This window comes from Calliphora vicina, chromosome 4, assembly GCF_958450345.1.
Source record: "Calliphora vicina chromosome 4, idCalVici1.1, whole genome shotgun sequence".
Lineage (NCBI taxonomy): Eukaryota > Metazoa > Arthropoda > Insecta > Diptera > Calliphoridae > Calliphora > Calliphora vicina.
The window spans coordinates 54,673,760-54,693,472 of NC_088783.1; the positions used below are offsets into that span (position 1 = coordinate 54,673,760).

The 19,713-nt window shown below is 29.3% G+C and overlaps 1 protein-coding gene across 2 annotated transcripts; it reads left to right on the plus strand.

Annotated features, from left to right (window-relative positions):
- Positions 1–462: 462 nt before the first annotated feature.
- Positions 463–18,607, plus strand: LOC135959073 (mucin-5AC). Of its 2 annotated transcripts, none has more exons than XM_065510077.1 (5): positions 463–843; positions 13,882–14,342; positions 14,423–16,258; positions 16,740–16,919; positions 17,195–18,607. In XM_065510077.1, exons 2-5 carry the CDS (start codon positions 14,115–14,117, stop codon positions 17,804–17,806), a joined length of 2,856 nt encoding a protein of 951 aa, XP_065366149.1. In that variant the 5' UTR covers positions 463–843; positions 13,882–14,114; the 3' UTR covers positions 17,807–18,607. The 2 variants fall into 2 exon arrangements, with proteins under 2 accessions (XP_065366149.1, XP_065366150.1); XM_065510078.1 differs by lacking the exon at positions 463–843 and adding an exon at positions 11,175–11,593.
- Positions 18,608–19,713: the final 1,106 nt, after the last annotated feature.

The window sequence follows — 19,713 nt, forward strand, 5'->3', positions numbered from 1 at the left end:
TGAACCTGTGTACCAAGTTTTACTAAATTTGGAAAGGGTAAGTACCGATTTTCTGAAAATATAAATTCAAGGTGAATTTTGTAAATCACAATTCTAATAAATTGTACTTGTATTATGCATCATATGATAGTTATTTTGAATCACTATTCAATGATACCCATATTGTTCAGATAATTTTTTAATTAAAAGTAATATTTCTTATTGTACTATAATTATATTATTTACTCCTAATAAAGAATAGGAAAAGAAACTGTCTTATTTGACAAACAAATACCTGTCAACTCTGTGCTACACTGCTTTATCCATGTTTTTTATTTTTTACACCCCCCTGAAATACCAACACAACAAAACAACTGTTGTTTAGAATGTCATGTAAGCATGCAGAAGAGCGTGTAAAATCATGTCAACAAAACAAAATTAGAAAACAACAGAGAATTTCTGTAGAATACAGAAAGTATACAAATAAACAGAAAAAGGCATAAAATAAAGAAGAATAACAGACAAAACCAACTAAGAGAAAAAAACTAAAGCCAAGCATTTTTCGTAGCACGAAAAATTTTTGTATTCAAAGTGATTTTCAACGTCGTTAAAACAAGAAGTGAAACTTTTCATAAACGGTCGTGTGTATAAAAAAAATTAAATATTTCTAAGATTTGGAAAAAAGCTATAGAATTTTAATATCATAGTGTAAATTGTTATGCTGTGATTAATAATCAAAGAAAAAAACTGCAAAAAAGCTAAAAAAGAAAACTACAAAAAAATTTAAGTGATTAAAATTGTGAAATCTTGAAATTTTCTAAAATACAAAAAAAAAATCAGGTGTGTAATTAAGAAAGAATTAAGGTATGTATGAATAAATAACTAAATATATTTAAGATTAGTTCATATTGCAGTTTTAAAATACTTTTTTTCAATAAGTTTTTTTTTTACATTATTAAATTAGTATTTAAATTTTTCTATACATATTTATGTGTGTATATACTTCCTTTATCTAAAGTTTCCACAAAAGTCAACTTTTCAATTTTGGCGTTTATATACACACAAAATATATAAATATACGTATATACTACATATGCAGTTTATTTTTTTTGTTCCCTTTCACGTGTGTGAGTTTTTCTCTGTAAGTTAATTTGTTGTTCATTCTTCATTATATATAACCACCTTCTCTCCCCATCAACAATATATGTATATAAATTATATATATATTTCAATTCAATACACACTTTTATATACCAGCGCAAAGTAACAAAAGTTTGTATATTTTGTATACGTTTTTCTTTTTGTACAACAATTACATACTACGGCGGCTACTACTTGTCAGTCATATATTTTTTTCTCTCATATATATTTATGTATGTATGTGTAATGTTTCTTTTTTTTTGCCACATTTCCATTTATTAACTCTCATTCTTCTTCTTTGTGTGAGCGTTTATGTTAGCTTTTTGTACTCCTTCTATTTCTATTTTTTGCGTCGAAAGAAAAATAAAAACAAAAAAGAAAAACAACCAGCTGTCTGTCTGTCGGGTTTCTTCATTTTGACAACTTCAAAACAACTACACATAACCTAACAATTCCAGTATTTTCGATAGTAGATACACATTCATACATTTGTACATAAAAAAATGTAGATTAATTTCTCAGTTTCTCTTAAATTAAATAGTTGCCATTATTAATTTTAACAGTTTTAGGTTTTTTTAATGTACATATACACAAAGAATGTATAATTTGTTTTATTTTTAGTGGAAAAATGTTTCAATCGTTTTAAAATGTTTGTAATATTTATATTGGAAAAAACACTATAGTCCGATCGTAGCATTTTTTCAGGCCTAAACCAAATATATTTTGATATTCTACATAGTCCGGCAAAAACTTTGTGATGTTTTTTATAGGAATTGTTTTCATTTGATAATTTTGAAATATAATAGATCATTAAAGAACAATTTTTATTTATAGTGGAAAGATGTTGCGATCGTTTAAAAATTTGTTTGTATTAATTTTATTGGTACTGTTTAAAAAACTCCATCTAGAGAGACCGACCGAAATCCCTTTTTTCTGTCCGAAACCGAATCAAACCACATACAGGCCAAAAATCCATATTCGGCAACTTTTTTAATGTACTTCCAACTTCCGAAATAATTTAATTATGTATATTAAATTCATAGGTATAACACAAGAAATTCCTCAAATGCAGAGAGAAGTAATATTTTACAGGGATTGTTTTTATTTTATGAACAATGTTATAAAAATATATTAATTTTGAAGGAAAATTAAAGACAAATTTGAACAGCATTAAAACTGCCTACATGCATACACGTATGTATGGATATACCAAGTTGAATGCCTTTGCCAGCTGGGGTTAGTCCAGCTGATCATCAGCTGTTTACACCACAACTGTTTGATAAGTGAAAAACAACGGATGTTTTGAAATATTAAAACATGTGTGTAATCATTTTAAGAAATACACATTTTTCCTGTTTTCTAGCACGAATGTTTATTATTTTTTGACAATTGGGATTTTTTTTAAGAAAACAAAATGTCTTCGAATTTTTGGATTTGTTGTAGGGGCGAGATAATCTTGCATATAAACACGCCTTTATAGAACGGAAAATTTGCTGTCAAAAACCTGATAATGTATTAATAAAAAAACATTCTTATTTGTTGACAATTGGAAATAATTTATTAAAAAAACAGAACGATAACTATATTCGGTTGTGCCGAATCTTATATGTACATATATCGTTTACCAACGAACTTAAGATGAAGATTGAATGAAAGCATTTTTTGTTGAAAAAAAATCGGATAAAAAATAGATGTGCCTAGTCATACTTTAGGTAATTAGTTAATTGGACAACTTTTAGATTTTTTGCTAAATTTGACAGATTTGCCATTTATAACATATGGCAACACTGCCGTCAATCACAAAATACTCGCGTTTGTTTTGCTCTCTTTTTCTGTTTATTATTATTTTATAATTGCCTTTTTTGTTGTCAAGGTTTCTTTCTTTATTAATAAGCTCTTTGGGATTTTGTATTAACTTTTTAGTGTATATATACCTCCACATATTAATTTTGCGTACATCTTTATTAAATATACTAAAGATTTGTTATGCCTTCTCTTTCATACTCTTTGTGTACGATCAAATTTTAATTAAAAATAAGTGTTTATGCGTTTTACCTTGACAGGGTTTTTATTTTGCTATAGGTATGAATATCTGTTCCGTTTTAATTTAAAATACTCTTCCTTTGTAAATATGTATAACATAAAATTAATTTTACTCATATAGGTACAAAGTGTGACGTTTTTCCCCATGTGTAAACACATATGTAGTTACTTGGAGTATTTACCATGTAGTAGGTATTACGTGCATTTATTTGAATTCTATAATTTGTTGTATGCTAATTTAATGTTTTTTCGTTACCAATGACATATTATGGTAATTTCATTAGTTGGTTTTAAAAGTGAATGTTACATTTCTTAAATATTTTATAAAGTGTTTTTTGCGGCTTGGTATTAGAAATATTTGTTTGATGGTGGCAACACCTAATTATAATTATTAAGTTTAAGTCGATTTTTTTGCAATTTAGTGCAGGTGTTTTAAAATGTTTTTCTTATTACATTTGCATTACTTTTATGCCATTACAATGTTTAGTGAAATTTTTAATAAATATTTTTTATTTAAAGTTGTTTTTAGTGCAAAGTAAAATTTTTTTCTGTAAACATTTGTGCAAAAATATCTTAAATATATTTTTTTTCATCATATACATGTAATTTATTAATTTTCTGTAGAACCTGTACTCCGAATTTAATACGTAAAAAAGCACAAGAAAACAACCTATAAAAAGCCCAACTCAAAAAAATGTATACAAGAAATTAAGAAAACAAACTAAATAACAACGCAAAGCAGAATATAATGGCAAGCAAAATAATAATAAAAATAATGAAAAACAACAAAAAAAAAAACCTGTCACAACAATGAATTTAGTAAATTTGTGTAGAAAGAGGAGGTGGAGATACATATAAACGACCTGAAAACAATAGCAGTAAAGCTTAGAGAGGTCGAGTGTGTGAAAGAGTGAGAGATAGAGAGTGAGGGTGTAGTGTATTTACCAGTGTAGGTAAGTTTGTTGGTGTTTACATTTCATTAGTAGTTAGACAAACCAGCGCATGCTCTTAACAAGAATTCCCCAACCTATAGATTAACTAGTTTAACAACCCTGCTATAATAACAATAATAACAAATAGACTTACACATCCATGTATGCATGTGTATATATATAGTATAACAGCACATGTATATAACAAATTATGAGATACAAAATTTGCATTTTTGTTGTTGTTGTTGTTTATGTATATGTATTATGATTGTTTTGTTTTTTTGCTATATACTCTCCCCATTGATATTTAATTTTTCAAGAGACCAAAAAGAAACTTTCTGTAGAATATGTTTTTGTTTTGTTTCTTCGTTTTGGTTTCTTGTTAAAACACCACATAGAAACTGAAACGTTTTAATGCATCATATTTACAGTAAGCTTGTGTACCCGATTGGTCTCTCACTCACTCACCCGCTTGCTGGCACGATTTGTTGTGTCAAATTAAAAAGTGGCCTTGTTTTTAGGGCAAAACGAATGTTAACGAAAAATAAAAGTTTAGTTTTTAATGAATTTCTTATACATATGCAATTGTTGATAGTTGAAAACAATTTGATGCATAGAAAACTATAATTTAATGTATAATTAAATCTACATAGGTACTATTCATTCCATATTAGCACCTGAAATTTAAGAATTTTCGCTTGTGGCAGTAAAATCGAGAACTTTTTCAAAATTTGTACCTATAAAATATTCTTTGAATAAAATGTTTTTATATAAAAGGTGCCTACGATTTTAAATTATATATTACCTAGGTGCTTTTCATTCCATATTAGTACCGGAAATGTATGAATGTTTGTGGCAATAAAATCCAGAACATAGGTATGACCAAAGAATATAAATTATATTCTTTGGTACCTATGACCTAAAATAAATCTTTTCCATCCAACATTTGTATGTATAAAGGTTTCTTTAAATAAAATGTTTCCGTCGTTCATAATATTTTAGTAATGGATCTGTAAATCTTGACTTAAACCTTAATAAAATATGTTTCATATGGCAAACCTCTAGTTTATAGGTAATTTTTCATTCTGATTTGTCGCCAGTATATAGTTCTAGAGATATTGTCCTCTAAAGTTTGAATATTAGATACATATGTATGTTCATTGGATAGCCTTTAAAAAAACTTTTATATGAGATGCATATAAATCTTAAAATATGGTAAAATTTGGTGTTTTTATACCGATGTTGCAAAAAATAATTTGCAAGTCAATTCCAACTACCTATATAAATTAATTTTCAATCTTTTAAAAATTAGTTTCAAAATTTATTTTTAAGGTCAATGAAAATTCCAATCATGTCAAACATTTTTGAACTACCTAGATAGCAATAGTTAAATCATAATGAGTATGTAATATTACTACCTATATAATTTAGAGCAAACGTATTTTTAAATTTTCCTTATAATTTTAAATTGTGCATTGAAACATTATTAAATACCTATTTTGTTAATGTTTGGATTGTATGTATTTGTCAGCTAATGTTTTATAATGTGACCGTGGTATTTACCAGTTTCATATTTGTGTGTTTTTATTTCTGTCTTCAATCTCTTTAGGAGATTGTGGTAACACTTGTTACCAACGGCATACACCAACGAAAATCAACCTGTAAACAAAAATTAATTTTATTTAACAAAAAAGCCACAAAAAAAACTTGTATAATTTGGTATAGAGATTTTTTTTAGTAAACGTTTATAACTTATATATCTTAGTTTTTGTGGAAAAAAGAAAGTAAATTATTTGTGGTTGGTGTTTCTTCATTTTTCTTTTGTTTTCTTACAAAAATTTTCAATTTCAAATTAACTATTCACAAGCAACCAACCAACCAACCACGACAACCTGTCTAAACAACTCTTCAAAACTCTTTAGAAAAAGGGCCGGTTAGTTAAACTTGGTTTTGTGTGTTGTTATTGTTTATTTTTTGTTGGCATACATATTCGAAATAAAAATACTTAAACTAGGTTGATCCGCTATAATTTATTGTTTTTATTTTTCTTGATTTCATCGATCATCCAAAATAAATAATCGACAACATCATCATGAAATATACATACATACCTATATAAATTAAGTAATATGTGCGTTTTTTTATATACAAAATAAGTATATAAAGGCAAAGGTACAACACTGACACGTATAGCGAAAACAAAACAAAATAAACAAAAATTGTTTTTAATATTTGGGGAATTTCTATATGTGTGTAAATTTATGCGCTCGCATTAATTTGTTGTTGGTGGTTATTCATACGTTTTAAAGAGAGAATATTTTTGTTTACTATTTAGCTCATTTGACAGAAACTTTATGCGCATTCTATGTAGGTATATATTTTTTAAAATATAATAAATATACCTACATACAGTTACGTTTAAAATAATATTAGTGCTAACTATAAGTACCAAAACTGGAGATTGGGATTATTTAAGTTCAAAATATTACACCTACTCCGACCGAATAGGTACACAGCTTATTTCTTGTATACCTATAACTTGTTATAAAATATTTCGTTATATTTTTATCATTATAGGTATAAAAAAATATTTGAAAATACATTATTAATTATTGTACCTATACCTACCTAAATTACTAAATTAATTTATAACAATCAATAAATTAATATAATTTTAGTCATATTTTAAAGAAAACTAATATTTTGTGGGATATCCCTTTTGTTTTAAGACTGCTTTAAGTCTAGATTGCGTAGAATTAACCAGTTTTTGTTTTTATTTTGTCGTTATCTTCTGCTTATTACTTATCCGACGTTTTCTAATATATCTCTCCAGAACACACCACAAATTATCAATAACATTGATATCTGGTGATTAAGCTGGAGTTTTAACGATGTGATTTATTGGACTATACATACCAATTATGTTCGGTCTAATCCTAAATATTTGTGTATTAACAGAAGCGAATTTCAAACCTGCTATTTAGCGAAACAACACTGTACAAAGGTATTAACTTATGACCAATTTTGGAAATTTCGTCTTGTAACTACATTCCAACAGTATTCGTCAACAATAAATAAAAAATAAATTTGTTAATTTCTAAACTAAAATGAAAGTGAGATTTGTAACTGAACACTTAAAGAATTTTAACAAAAATAGAAAATTAATGGTTAGAGAAAAGTAGGTAGGTACATAAGTGAAAGAGCCATTTGTACCAATTAGGTATTTCATAAAAAAATCTTTGATGTGACACCATCCTTAAACATTTTGTTTTGACAACACATTTTAATAACACAATTTTCAATTGCTCATTTAAAGTATAAGATGGATTGTTGGAAAATAAATTCACTTTCACGCTTTATTTGCCATTTAGCATATTCTTAAAATAGCTACACAAAAATACAAATTCGCAAAAGAAGCACATTCAACACTATGCATATTATACAACACGCAATATTTTCTAATTTTTTCCCCAACTTGTTACAAGTTGTAGACAGCAAAGCATCTAACGACTAGAACAAGTAGTAGTCAGCAACCCCAATTTAGTTTTATGTATGTACATGACTTTTGTCTTCTTTTTAATATTTTCATCTATTTTTGTCACTCAATTATTTCTTGTTACATGTATGGGATATACCATCAATATCCCCCACCATATCAACGTCTATACAATCACGTAGGCATATTTGAAAACCGCCGGATTTCACGATTTTAAACTCTATCTTGTTATGAACACACAACAAAACTCAATGTTTTTTTGTGGAATTTCAGTGGTGATTTTTTTCCTCTCTCTGTCTCGTTTTTGTTTCTGTTTTACTTCTTTGTTTGTTTTTATATGTTTTTGCATTTTTCCTTATTACCACAAAAACGAGAAACACACACGCACACAAAAACAGCTGCTTATCAATAATTCTCTTTTACTGCATTTTACGAATTTTTATTCAATTTCTTCTTTATGGTTTTCTATTTTGTTTAAAATTCTGATATGAATTTAATATTACTCTCTCTTTCTGGCATTCTATTTACACTATTTGTTTTTATTATATTTTCCATTGTTTTTGTTTATTGCAAATCTCTTTAGATATTCTTAATACAGGGTTGTATAGATTTTTCTTCTTCATCGTGTTGTCACTTTTTTCTTCAAATGAATTGTATAGAATTTAGTTTTGAACGTAATTTCCTTTTTTGGTATGAAATGTGTGATAAAATTCTGTTAAATTAAATGTTTATTTTTCAATATAAATTAATGAAAATAAATACGTTTGTATTGCAATAGCAATATGTATATGTTGATTTATTTTATAATTTAATTTAGAAATCTTTGGTGTTGCAATTCTCTGGTCTGGTCATAGTTTTAGCGAACTGTACATAATACTACTAGGGTAAACGCTCCTATAGTCGGCATGACCCAGTAGTCGGCATTTTTGACTTAAAAGCTTAATAAATAAGAATAACGATAATTTTATACAAAAGTAAGATTTAAGTTTAATTAAACATACACTCATTTATCTTTATGTAATGTTTAAATTTGGGTGAGATGAGTATTTTCATCTATTTTTGTCCTCATTAAGTGACCATCTTTCAACTGGTGCGGAAGTGCCTGTTTTTTAAGAAATTTTTTAGTGGCAAGGCCAACTAAAACAAGTTAGTAACCATATCAATTTAAGTAATATTTTTACCAGAGTGGTGTTAACAGATAAAACTTTGTTTAAATATTACCTACAATGTGAAAGTTTTCACAAAAAATATTTTTTTTGGTTATTTTAATTGATGCCGTCATTAGGAACAAAAATTTCTATGATTTTCAATAGTCGGCATAGTAATGCCGACTTCAGGAAAATTGCTAATTTTTTGTATTAAGCTCAAATTCTACAAATTTGTTTATTACTCATCTCTCTTGACAATAGATTTGAAGAAAATGAGTTTGAAATGAGTTTACCCAATAGTCGGCACAGTTTTAATTGAGCATTTTAAGAACTGCCGAGTATAGGAGACCAAGCATCCTGAACTCGGCAGCAGCTTTTTATTTGACTGGAGATCGTTAAACAGAGTAATATTTAGAGATTCAGTAGGTATTATTAATTCTAACATCTTAGAATTCCAAATATGGACACTCCAGAAAAAAAACCCATGCACCAATATCCTGAAAAAGCCTTAAAATATTTTCTATGCGAGAGAAGGCCCGATTTCTATATTAGGTGCCAGTAAACAATATGGAGTTCCGCGTTCAAAAATATAGGACAAATTATACGGTTCCGAAGGTCCTATGAGAATGGGGCCGCAAACAGTGTTATCTAATTCCAAAGAAAGTGAGGATTAACTTAACACGGTTCAATCAATCGTGAAGAGCAGCAAACCACACCATTTGTATATGATCTACCCGGAAAGAAATGGTATAAAGGAGTTTTTAAACTGTTCTCTCTAAAATAATCATGTAAGGTACCTTAATAAACAGGCTCTTTACTAAATCAGTTGGAGTTATTAGTAGGTGATCGGCCTGAAAATGAGAAAAGAAACGGATTTGGATCTAGCTTTTGAAATAGTCAACCGACTAGCTCCTAATATGAGCGTAGAATTGATTCCGATGACATTATCGAAGAGAACAATAACTTAAAAATAAATTATCAAACTATTGAAATTGTGAGTGATCTTACCATAGAGGCAGGCACGTTCATAATTAACAAGGAAAAGTTGAAAATATGGTAGTATCGCCAACTTTAGCTGCAGAAAATCACAATGAAACATTGAAACCTGTTCACTACTCATCTCCAACTTTATCAAATAATTATTCAAATACTTGGTTTCAGCCTTTTAACTGTTCAAGTCCAATCCCAACAAGTTGTAGTTGTACATTTAAAATTTGTTCAAAGTTTTTTAATAATATTATGGTCACTGGGATATTGTATATGATTGCGGTAACCATAATATGTTTACGTTACCATTAACATGATTGTAAATAAATATATATTTATGGCAATCATTTTCATGATAATGATTTATCATAATATGTTGATCTCAGAATATGATAACCATAATCCTAGAACAACACAATATGTTGAAGTATTACATCATAAACATGGTTGCCACAAACACATAAATATTTACTACAATCATATGTATATATGATTGCTACAATGATGTGAATGGTAACTTAAACATAAAATAAACATAAATGGTTACCGCAAACATATACATAATTACAGTGGCCATAATAGAAAAATAAAATAAACCAAAACAAATTAAAAAAGGAAGATAAAACGAGTTAGGGGCACATGTGAAGAGGATTTGGACACAGATCCTGAGGATGATGGTCTAAAAACGTAGGATATGATATTTGCCCACAGTGGTTTCACCTCAAATGCACTAATTTATGTTTTTATTAGTATTTATTTAAATGGCTGATATTTTAAATAAAAAATAACTTGAATTCTTTTAAGATTTTATTCTTTTCTTAATAAAAAATGATATGCCGACAATTGGTACACAAATTGCCGACATTAGGATCAAGGGTGCCGACTTCGGGCACAAATCGTGTTTTTTTAAAAAAACGTAAATTGCTCAAATTTAATAAAAACTGCTTGAAAAGAATTAATTGAGTCTAAAACTATACAAATTACTAAACAACAATAACCCATTTACATCCCAATACCATGTTCGCACTCATAATGGTATCACTTTAAAAACTGAAAAAAAGTTAAACTGCCGACTACTGGTGCATTCACCCTACATCGTGAATTTTTATTTACATATTACACGTAATATCAGTCTGTATATTTTCTTCCATAGTATCAAATACATTTTGTGTTCAATTAGTAGTTGGTATAAAATATTCTGCTCATTTTTAATGCAAAAAAATATATTTGCAAAATATGTACATACTTATACACACTGATTCAAGTAAATCTACTACCCTTTCAATACTACGCTGGGCATTAAATTTTAGCGAGATAGTGATAAATGAAGAGAACATAATCTACGTGTTCCCCCTCTTTTGGCATTCTTTATGTTCTTTTCTTTCTTGAGTTTTCATTGTTGCAGAGTACCTTGCCATTAATGACAACAATATTATTATTGTAAACTGGTGCTTGGCAGCCAACTGCTGTTGTTGCTATTAAATGTTTGTGCATTTTGTATTCTCTTTTACGTTCTGATGTTTGAGTGTGTGAGAGTATGTTTTGCTTTATTTTCGATTGTGTGTGTATTCATTTATCGAGGCTTGAAAGAAGAACAGAAGAAGAAACAACAACAAAAAACAACGACGAAACGAAAAATTCAACGTAATACCACAAAACTTGAAATAAACGTACATCAGTTTTTCTTTGTGCCTCAGGAGTTTAGACGTGGTTTTTATGTTTAACAACGAGTCGGTTAAAATTTGTTGTGAAATTTGCTTAAAAATATTACAAAACAAAAAAATATATTAAATATTTAAAAAAATAAACTAGAAAAGTTTAATAACAACAGTGTTTATTTAAATTTGTTTAAAAAATAATATTAATAGGTAGGTGAAGTTAATAAAATATATTTTACATATGTTTTTAAAGTGTAATTCATAACTAAGTGGTTAAGTAAAATTTAGTACATACAGAGTTTTCAAAAACGTAAAAGAAAAAAATAAGTGCTTATTAATAAAATAAAAAATATCTTTTAGTTTGTGCAAAAAAAATATGTATATTTACTATTAAATGCTATTGTATACATACAAATATAATGTGTATATGCAGTTTTATCCGTTTTACACACAAACCGCTTTCCCTATGGACACTTGAATTTTTTTTCCAAAAAGCACAAAAAAGTTGTTGCAGTTGTTGTTTTTTTTTTCATGTCAGCCATACAAAACTAGCAGAACAACAACAAACTACATATACAAAATTTAATCGTATGTATACACAAAAAAAATCCTCACAGATATTTTCACACAGACATTTTTTAAAAAAAATCATGACAAAAGACACTAAAACGTATTAAAAACAATATTAAATAGAAATAAATAGTTGAATGTATTAATTTAAAAACAAAAATCCAAACGTAAGTTTGCGTATTAAAAAAAACTCAACCAAAACAATAAAAAACTGTATGTATTCTATAAGTATGTACCAAATACGTAAATTGTTATGTATATAACACATACACACAAACTTATGTATATATTTCTACTCATGTGTTTGGTTTCTTCTTTCTCTTGTTTTTTTCTTGTTGATATCTTTTCCACTAAATTGTGTATGCTATCTACTCCTTTTTTTATGAAATACTACTAATATATGTACTAATGAAAACAATAAAAACCAAAGAACAGCAATGTAAAAGATAATACAAGAAAAAAATCCCGGCAAAAAATTATTTAATGTCAAATACTAAAGTGGAAGAAGAAGCACGTATAAGAGTTGCCAGACATTAGTAACATTTGTTTATTTCATGAATTTTGGTAATTGGTCTTATTTAAGGCATTAAAAAAGAATGAATATGTATTTAAATATTCATAAATACAATGAAATACTTACATTCCATGTACTAAATGTGATAAAACACTTGGATTTTGTAATTAATTTGTTTTTAAAAAGAAAATTTGGTGAACATAATTTCTATTTTAAATTATTGTCATAAGTTTAAATTTCATCATACTGTACCTTTTATATTGTGAAATTGAAACTATAACCGGTATTTTGAATTTTTCCTAACGCACGCGTAATAAAAACAATCCATTATTGCACTGTAATACATCAACTTAGTTGAAGAAGGAAACACCCCCCAAAAGCAATTACACAAACTTATTTAAATTAACAATTATATTCTCACTAATGTTAACTTAATATACAATTCTCTCAGTATTCGTTTTTATCATTTTCCCGCTTATTTTGTCACAATTGTAATTATAGTTTGCCATTTCTTCTTTTTCTTGCTTTTTAAATCTAAATTTTCTTTGTTGCCTTGTAGAGGGAAGTCGGAGAGTTTGTTCACACATCAATTTAACTTTATTATAACTGCAAGTTTTTGTTTTGTATATACATTTTCTTCTTCTTCATGGTCCTTTATTTTTTTATTTTGTTTTTATCTGTTTTTTTCTTTTCACATTGATTTCTTTTTTTGTATGCGATTGTGTTTTTTCTCTTTGTTTTGTTTATTTTTGTAATTGTGTAAAGATAGAGTAGGTATTTATATTGTATGTATGCATTATTACTTGTAATATTGTTGTTATTATTTTATTGCATCAGTATATTGAACTGCATTTTAATATGAAAGAGAGATAGATGGAGTAAATTAGAATGAGATGTAATCATTTTCTTCTTTTTCTTTGCTGAGCAATAAAGCTTTTTTGAGACATAGTTTTTGAAAATTTTCCGATTCATAGTTATTAGATCAAGGAAAATTTTTTGCTTATCACTTGATCTATTGATTTATGTTGAAATAAATTATGATTTTGTTGCTAAACTACGGACCGTTGCTAATTTTTTTAGCAGATGTACATAGTTTTATTCTGAATTGCGAATAATTGAATTGTTTGCCTTATTAATTGACCTATTGAAACTCTAGTTTATGGGCTCCATTACTCAGAAAATATGAACCGTTTACATATTCCTAATCACATTCCTACACCCTATTTTAAGGTTTTTGTATTAACGGCCATAAACTAGATTTGTACCAAAACTCAAATTAAAAACTTCAAAAATCCAAATTTTTTACAACAAATTATTACTTTAACTTTAAATATTTATTATAGGTACCATTTTTTTGTATTAATTTATTTGATAAATAAATAATTTATTATTTTATTTTTTCTAATTTTTGCAGTTTTACTGAAGAACCTTTCAAAATGCCTTGTTGCCAACAAGGATTACAACCCTGATACGACCAAGAGAATAGATAAGGAAATCTCTCAAAATAAACTGATTTTAAGAAAAGATCTACCAATAAAAATATCACAAAAAAATATCTGAATATTAAAATATAAATTAAATAAAGCATACATATCTCAAAAGGAGCTTTTGTTGCTTCAATTCACGATTGATCATCAAAATACAAACATGTTTAATTTTCACAAACCCCGAACTTATCGTTCAACGGAAGGATGTTGCATCTGTAGAGCCAAATCGAGTAGTTCACGTTTCACGGACTCGCGCAAATATGAAAGGGATACCATGCAATGTTTTGATCTCAAATACCCCCGGCAGGGTGAAATATGTAACGCTTGCGTATTGCTGGTGAAACGTTTTAAACGTTTGCCTGTAGGCAGTAAACGTAACTGGAGTCATGTAAGTATTTCGTCATACAACATTTAATAAATTTCAGTGAAAACTTATAATTATTTTCTTTGTATTTCTTACAAAAACAGATAGTGGATGCTAAAGCAGGTATTGGTCCGGGTTACAGTAAAATCCAAACGAAATACAAAAGTGAAAGAATTAACTCAAGAGCAGCAGCTCAACAACAACAACAGGTCAATACATCTACTTCCCCCTCTACAAGCAATATCAATAATGGTACAGTTAATGCAGGTGCTGCCAGCTCTCTAAATGGCTTGAATTTTATACCTGAAAAATTTTCGAAAATCTTTAAGAAAACCAGAAAACCTAAGGACACTTCGTCTACGGCGCATTCCTCTAAGCGCAAGTCCGCCAACAATGGCTGGTCTCAAAATAACACACAATCCTTGCCTACTGCAACCGATTCGTTAGACAGTGATTATGAAGATACAAGAATACATGTGTCCTTATCGGGAGGAGCCCCCACCGGCAGTACTGTAGTACAATTTCAGACACAAACAAGAGCTTCGGCTTATAAAGCTCAGGCAGCAGCCGAAGCCCGCAAGAAAATAATAAAGTTGGGCACAAAACGACGAAAGTGTTTGCCGCCTCGCAAACATCGACGTTCGTCGGTGCAAGAAGAAACGATGGAATTTTTCGATGAAGAGGAATGGCGTGAACGTAAATCTTGTTGTGGCATGTTATACGAGTGTGCTGCTTTAGGCGGAGCTCTATTGATTGATGCAGCTAATTACAAGCCCTGTGAACAACACCAACCGTCAAGGCTAAGCCCGCCAGAAGCAACAACTACTACTAATAATAATAGCAATAATGATACTAAAGTTACAACTATTCCGCAATTACAAAAACCCATCATACAAACAATGCCAGCGGTGGTGCAATTGCAACCACCTCAAGCACCAGCTCCGTCTGTGTCAGTAACATTCTCTACGCAATCAAACAACGGCACCAATCTTAATCACAATTTCAAAACGGCAACGACGACTACCGTCAAACCCACTCCAGTGCTTAAGAAACATCATTTATTCTTTAAAAGACAATCAGAATGCTTTCCACAAGGTGACATGGTCACAGCAACACACAACAACAATGATACAAATAATTCCCCAGCACATAATGTAAACATTATCAAGACTGAGTCTGAATTTCATGTACCACATCAACAACACCTTCAGCATCAACAGCAACATCATCATCAGCAAAATAGTACAATAACTTTACAAAGACACATCGAAAATGCCATACATTCTAGTTCCCCAGCCAATACAACCACAATTTTAACAAATCCCCTAACATCATCAGCATTAAGCATTTCGGTAACATCATCATCATCCGCCTCAGCTTCTACGTCTGTGTCGTCTATGCCACAAATGCCTAAACATTCCTTAGCTAAGGTGACCACCATATCGCCACCACAAACATCATCTCTGCAACACAATCACCACCAGCACCATCACTCGTCGAACAGCAGCAATAGTACGCAACTGCCTTTGGCAAAACCCAACAGTTTTCTGCATAAAATTAAAGCCGATACTGGCAAAATTGTTAAACATTCATTGGAGAAGTTTAACACCGCCGTTAGACTTAAGACCAGTGATTTACACGAAATTAAACCCATTATTCGAACTGTCGATAAATCGTATATACTAGCTAAGCCACCAACACAAGCCAATATTATTACTTTAAATGCCAACAGCACCACCACCAACACCGCTACAGCTACTTATCAATCGCTGGCCTCATATAATGCCGCCGCACAGCAGCCTCTAACTATGGCCACACTATCGGCTGCGTCACCGACCTCGTCTACATCCTCAACATCATCGTCCACCAAATTTAGTGATAATTCTTCCGATTCTGGTTTCGATGAGAATATGTTGGATCGTAAATCAGCTAGTCCATTGGTAAGTACATTTTATAACAAATATTTGTTTATATAAAGTTGGTTGAAATCAATACTGAGAACTTAATCCTAACTTGATTATAAAAAATTATATTAGTATGCGAAATACATTGTCATTCGAAAGTGTTTCTTTGCGAAACAAATTGAGTAGTAACCGTCCTCATCTGTCAGATCTACTTTCGAGAATTTTACTATTCAAAATCTGTTCATAATTGGCTGAGATATTTTTGCTCAAATCATTCCAAAATTTACCCATAGTTGTTCTCAGCATATAGTAGAAGTCTCATCTTTCATAAAAAATAAATGTTATCTTTGATTAAGCATTAACTTTCAAATAGCCGGTCTTAATGTAGTCAAAGTCATTCTGTTTCTTAACCTAAATTTTTCTTTATCACCAAAAAATGTTTCAAGATTATGTCCAATATTTTACTTTAAAGTAAAGCTTGTTTTAACACATTTCTTTATATTTCCTCTAATTTTAGCAAGAAGATTGTGAAAAGAAAATTTTAAGTCGTCCCGGTGTCCAGACCATGTTTTTGGCTAGCGGCGTGCAAATTCAAGGCCAGCCACAAAATTTGGTTTTAACCGGCAACGAGGTGGCAGCCAAAATTTTACAAAATCGTAAATACAGCTCAATAACTACAACTCCCATCACATCAAATGTAAGTATACAAATGGATAGATAAATTAATACTTTATAAATCATACAACCCAGTTCTCTAAAACGAATCCGTGTAACGTTTTCGATTTTAAACGAATTCAGAGTAAACAAACGTATTTGTGTGATTTGCAAAACATCAATTTTACTTTATTAAAAATCGCTCATTTTTAAAATCACTTGATTTACAGAACTGGGGGGATTATATGATTTAAAAATTAAACGATAAATTTATCAAATATAATTTATTAATTTTTTAATTCTTTTATTTCGATTTAGCCTCGTTCTCATCACCCCACAACGACAGCCGTTAAAATTGCTCAAATCTCAACAGCTCCATCAACTTCGTCGTCTGCAGCAAACAGCGGCGGCGGTTCAGCAACGTCTATGAGCTCAGCAGCTCAGGCTAAAATGCGTGCAATATATAATAACAATAATACGATACAACATGAGAATGGTATAACAACAATTGTGCCAGCCTCCTCATTGCTGGCCACAACACAAACAGCAGCCATGCAAAATATTGCACCCAGTACGGTAACTATAACACCGGCACCACCGGTGGGAACACAATACAATACACAAAATGTTATATCACGTAAATTGACAACGGCCAATATAATTAATTTACAAAGCAATACAACAACAAACTTAAGCAATTTACACAACAATACTAGTGGCAATCTTCACCATCAACATCATCTTCAACATCATCAGCAGCATCATCATTTAAGTAGTAATAAGAATCATCATAATAACACGACAAATCAAAAAATTATATTATTAAAAACGTCAGCTAATAATACAACAACATTAACTGCAGCAGCAGCAACTTATAATACTCTGTCAGGAGGACAACAGCAACAACATGTTGGTGGAGGTGGGCGTTAGGTTTTTTTTTGTTTATCATTACAACAGTACATTATAAATGCTTGTAGGCTTTTCCTTTTGTTTTTGAAAGGCCATCTTTCTATTAAGCTACTATTCATTTTGTATAAAAAAAATACTTTCCTGCTATTACTATTACTATATATTATAATTTTTTATTTTATTTCCTAAGCTTATTTAAGAAATCCTTCTATTCTTAACAATCTCCTTAGCAATTCTATTGACCCGTCTGTACTTTGATATTTTTTATTTTTTTGATATATAGAATTCTAATTTATTTTATTTTTTGAACCCTGTTAATGTGAATCTAATTGAATACTTTTTATTTTACTCTCTTTTTGTTTAATACTCAACAAAAATAATTTGTTTTTACACAAATGTTTAATAAATTAAATCCTTTTCTCTAAATTTAAAGTGAACTTATCTAGTGGCTTCTTAAAAGAATAAAAACATGTTTTTTTTTTATAAAAAAAAAATCTTTAAAAGAAAACGCATTAGTCTTAAATAAATCTTTTTTTATTGTACATTTCTTTTATTCCAAAAACGCCATTTTTTCTTATAAATAATTTCCTTTATTTTCTTTTTTTTGTATATACTTTTAAAATTCCTTTTTTTTTCCAAAATTTCTCTTTGTGTAAAAAATTGTTCTTAATTAAGTCTTTCCTTAACATTTTATATACTTTATATATATATGCATTTTTTCTTTGTTGTTTCATATTTTTAAGATTTTTTTTAAACAATTAGTTTTAAAAAAAAATTCCCCAAGAAATCAATAAACAAAAAATCAACATTTTAAAAATATAACACTAATTAATTTACATATGTAGGTGTATATAAAAACCAGGAGGTCAGTTAAAAACAAAGAGAAACCATTTTTAATAAATTGTGAAAATTATGTTTAATTGGCCAATGCTTTAAGGGCGGGTATTTGACTGTAAGATTAAATGTCAATTAATAAACAGATTAGTTAATCTACAAATAAATCTAATCCAACGTTAATCCACTATGATATTTTTGGGTGCTAGTTTAAACCACGTAGTATTGCTATTCACAACGTCATATGTCACATTTTGTTACCAAAACATTGAGTAATAATTCATGACTAAACTTAAGAAAAATGCCCTGGTACTGGAGAATGCAAAGTGTAATAAAATTATAATTCAATTATTTGTTAACTCAAGGCTGGAATTGCAATTGTTTTCAATGTGAATCCGAAAGTACAAACATCTCATGAACAAATATTTGTGTTTCAATTTGATTTTGCGAAATTTTTCAAATTTATTTTCTCAGCTTTTACAAACGAAGCTAGTGCGATGTATTGCGATCAACTTCAAGCTTAAAACTTACAGTTCAGAAGATAAACAACGGTGTATTAAAAACGATCATAATAACGTGTTAAAAAAAAACCTGAACAAATTTCTTAGTCGTAAGCAGTTGTTGTTGTAATAGGTCGTCTGCCTGTTGTCGTTGAAAGTTTTTCCATGGGGAAGAAGCTTCTGGTTGATAAAGTTAAGATTTGAATTATTGTACGAATTGATTACCAACACTGCAGTTCTGCTAACCGCATCCGAGTAAAGTTTTCGTTTTTAAAACGAAATCATTTACTTTGATGTTCTGTGAATCGAATCCACATGATTTCAAGTTTACTTGCGCAAGTCTTGAGTTTGCGGGTGAGAAAGGAGAGGAGATTGTAAAGATTTTCCGTTTTTTCTTCCTCTTCTATAAACTCAATACTTGTCCAAGTAAACATGACGTGTGTGAACCAGCACTGATTTGGAGAAAAACAATTTGTCGTTTTTGAAATAACTCGATTTTTTTGGAGATTTTTTTGCAATTTATTTTTCTTTTTCATCTCATCTACTTTTTTTGAACCGATTTAGATGGGGTACGTTCGTAAATCCAGTAACATT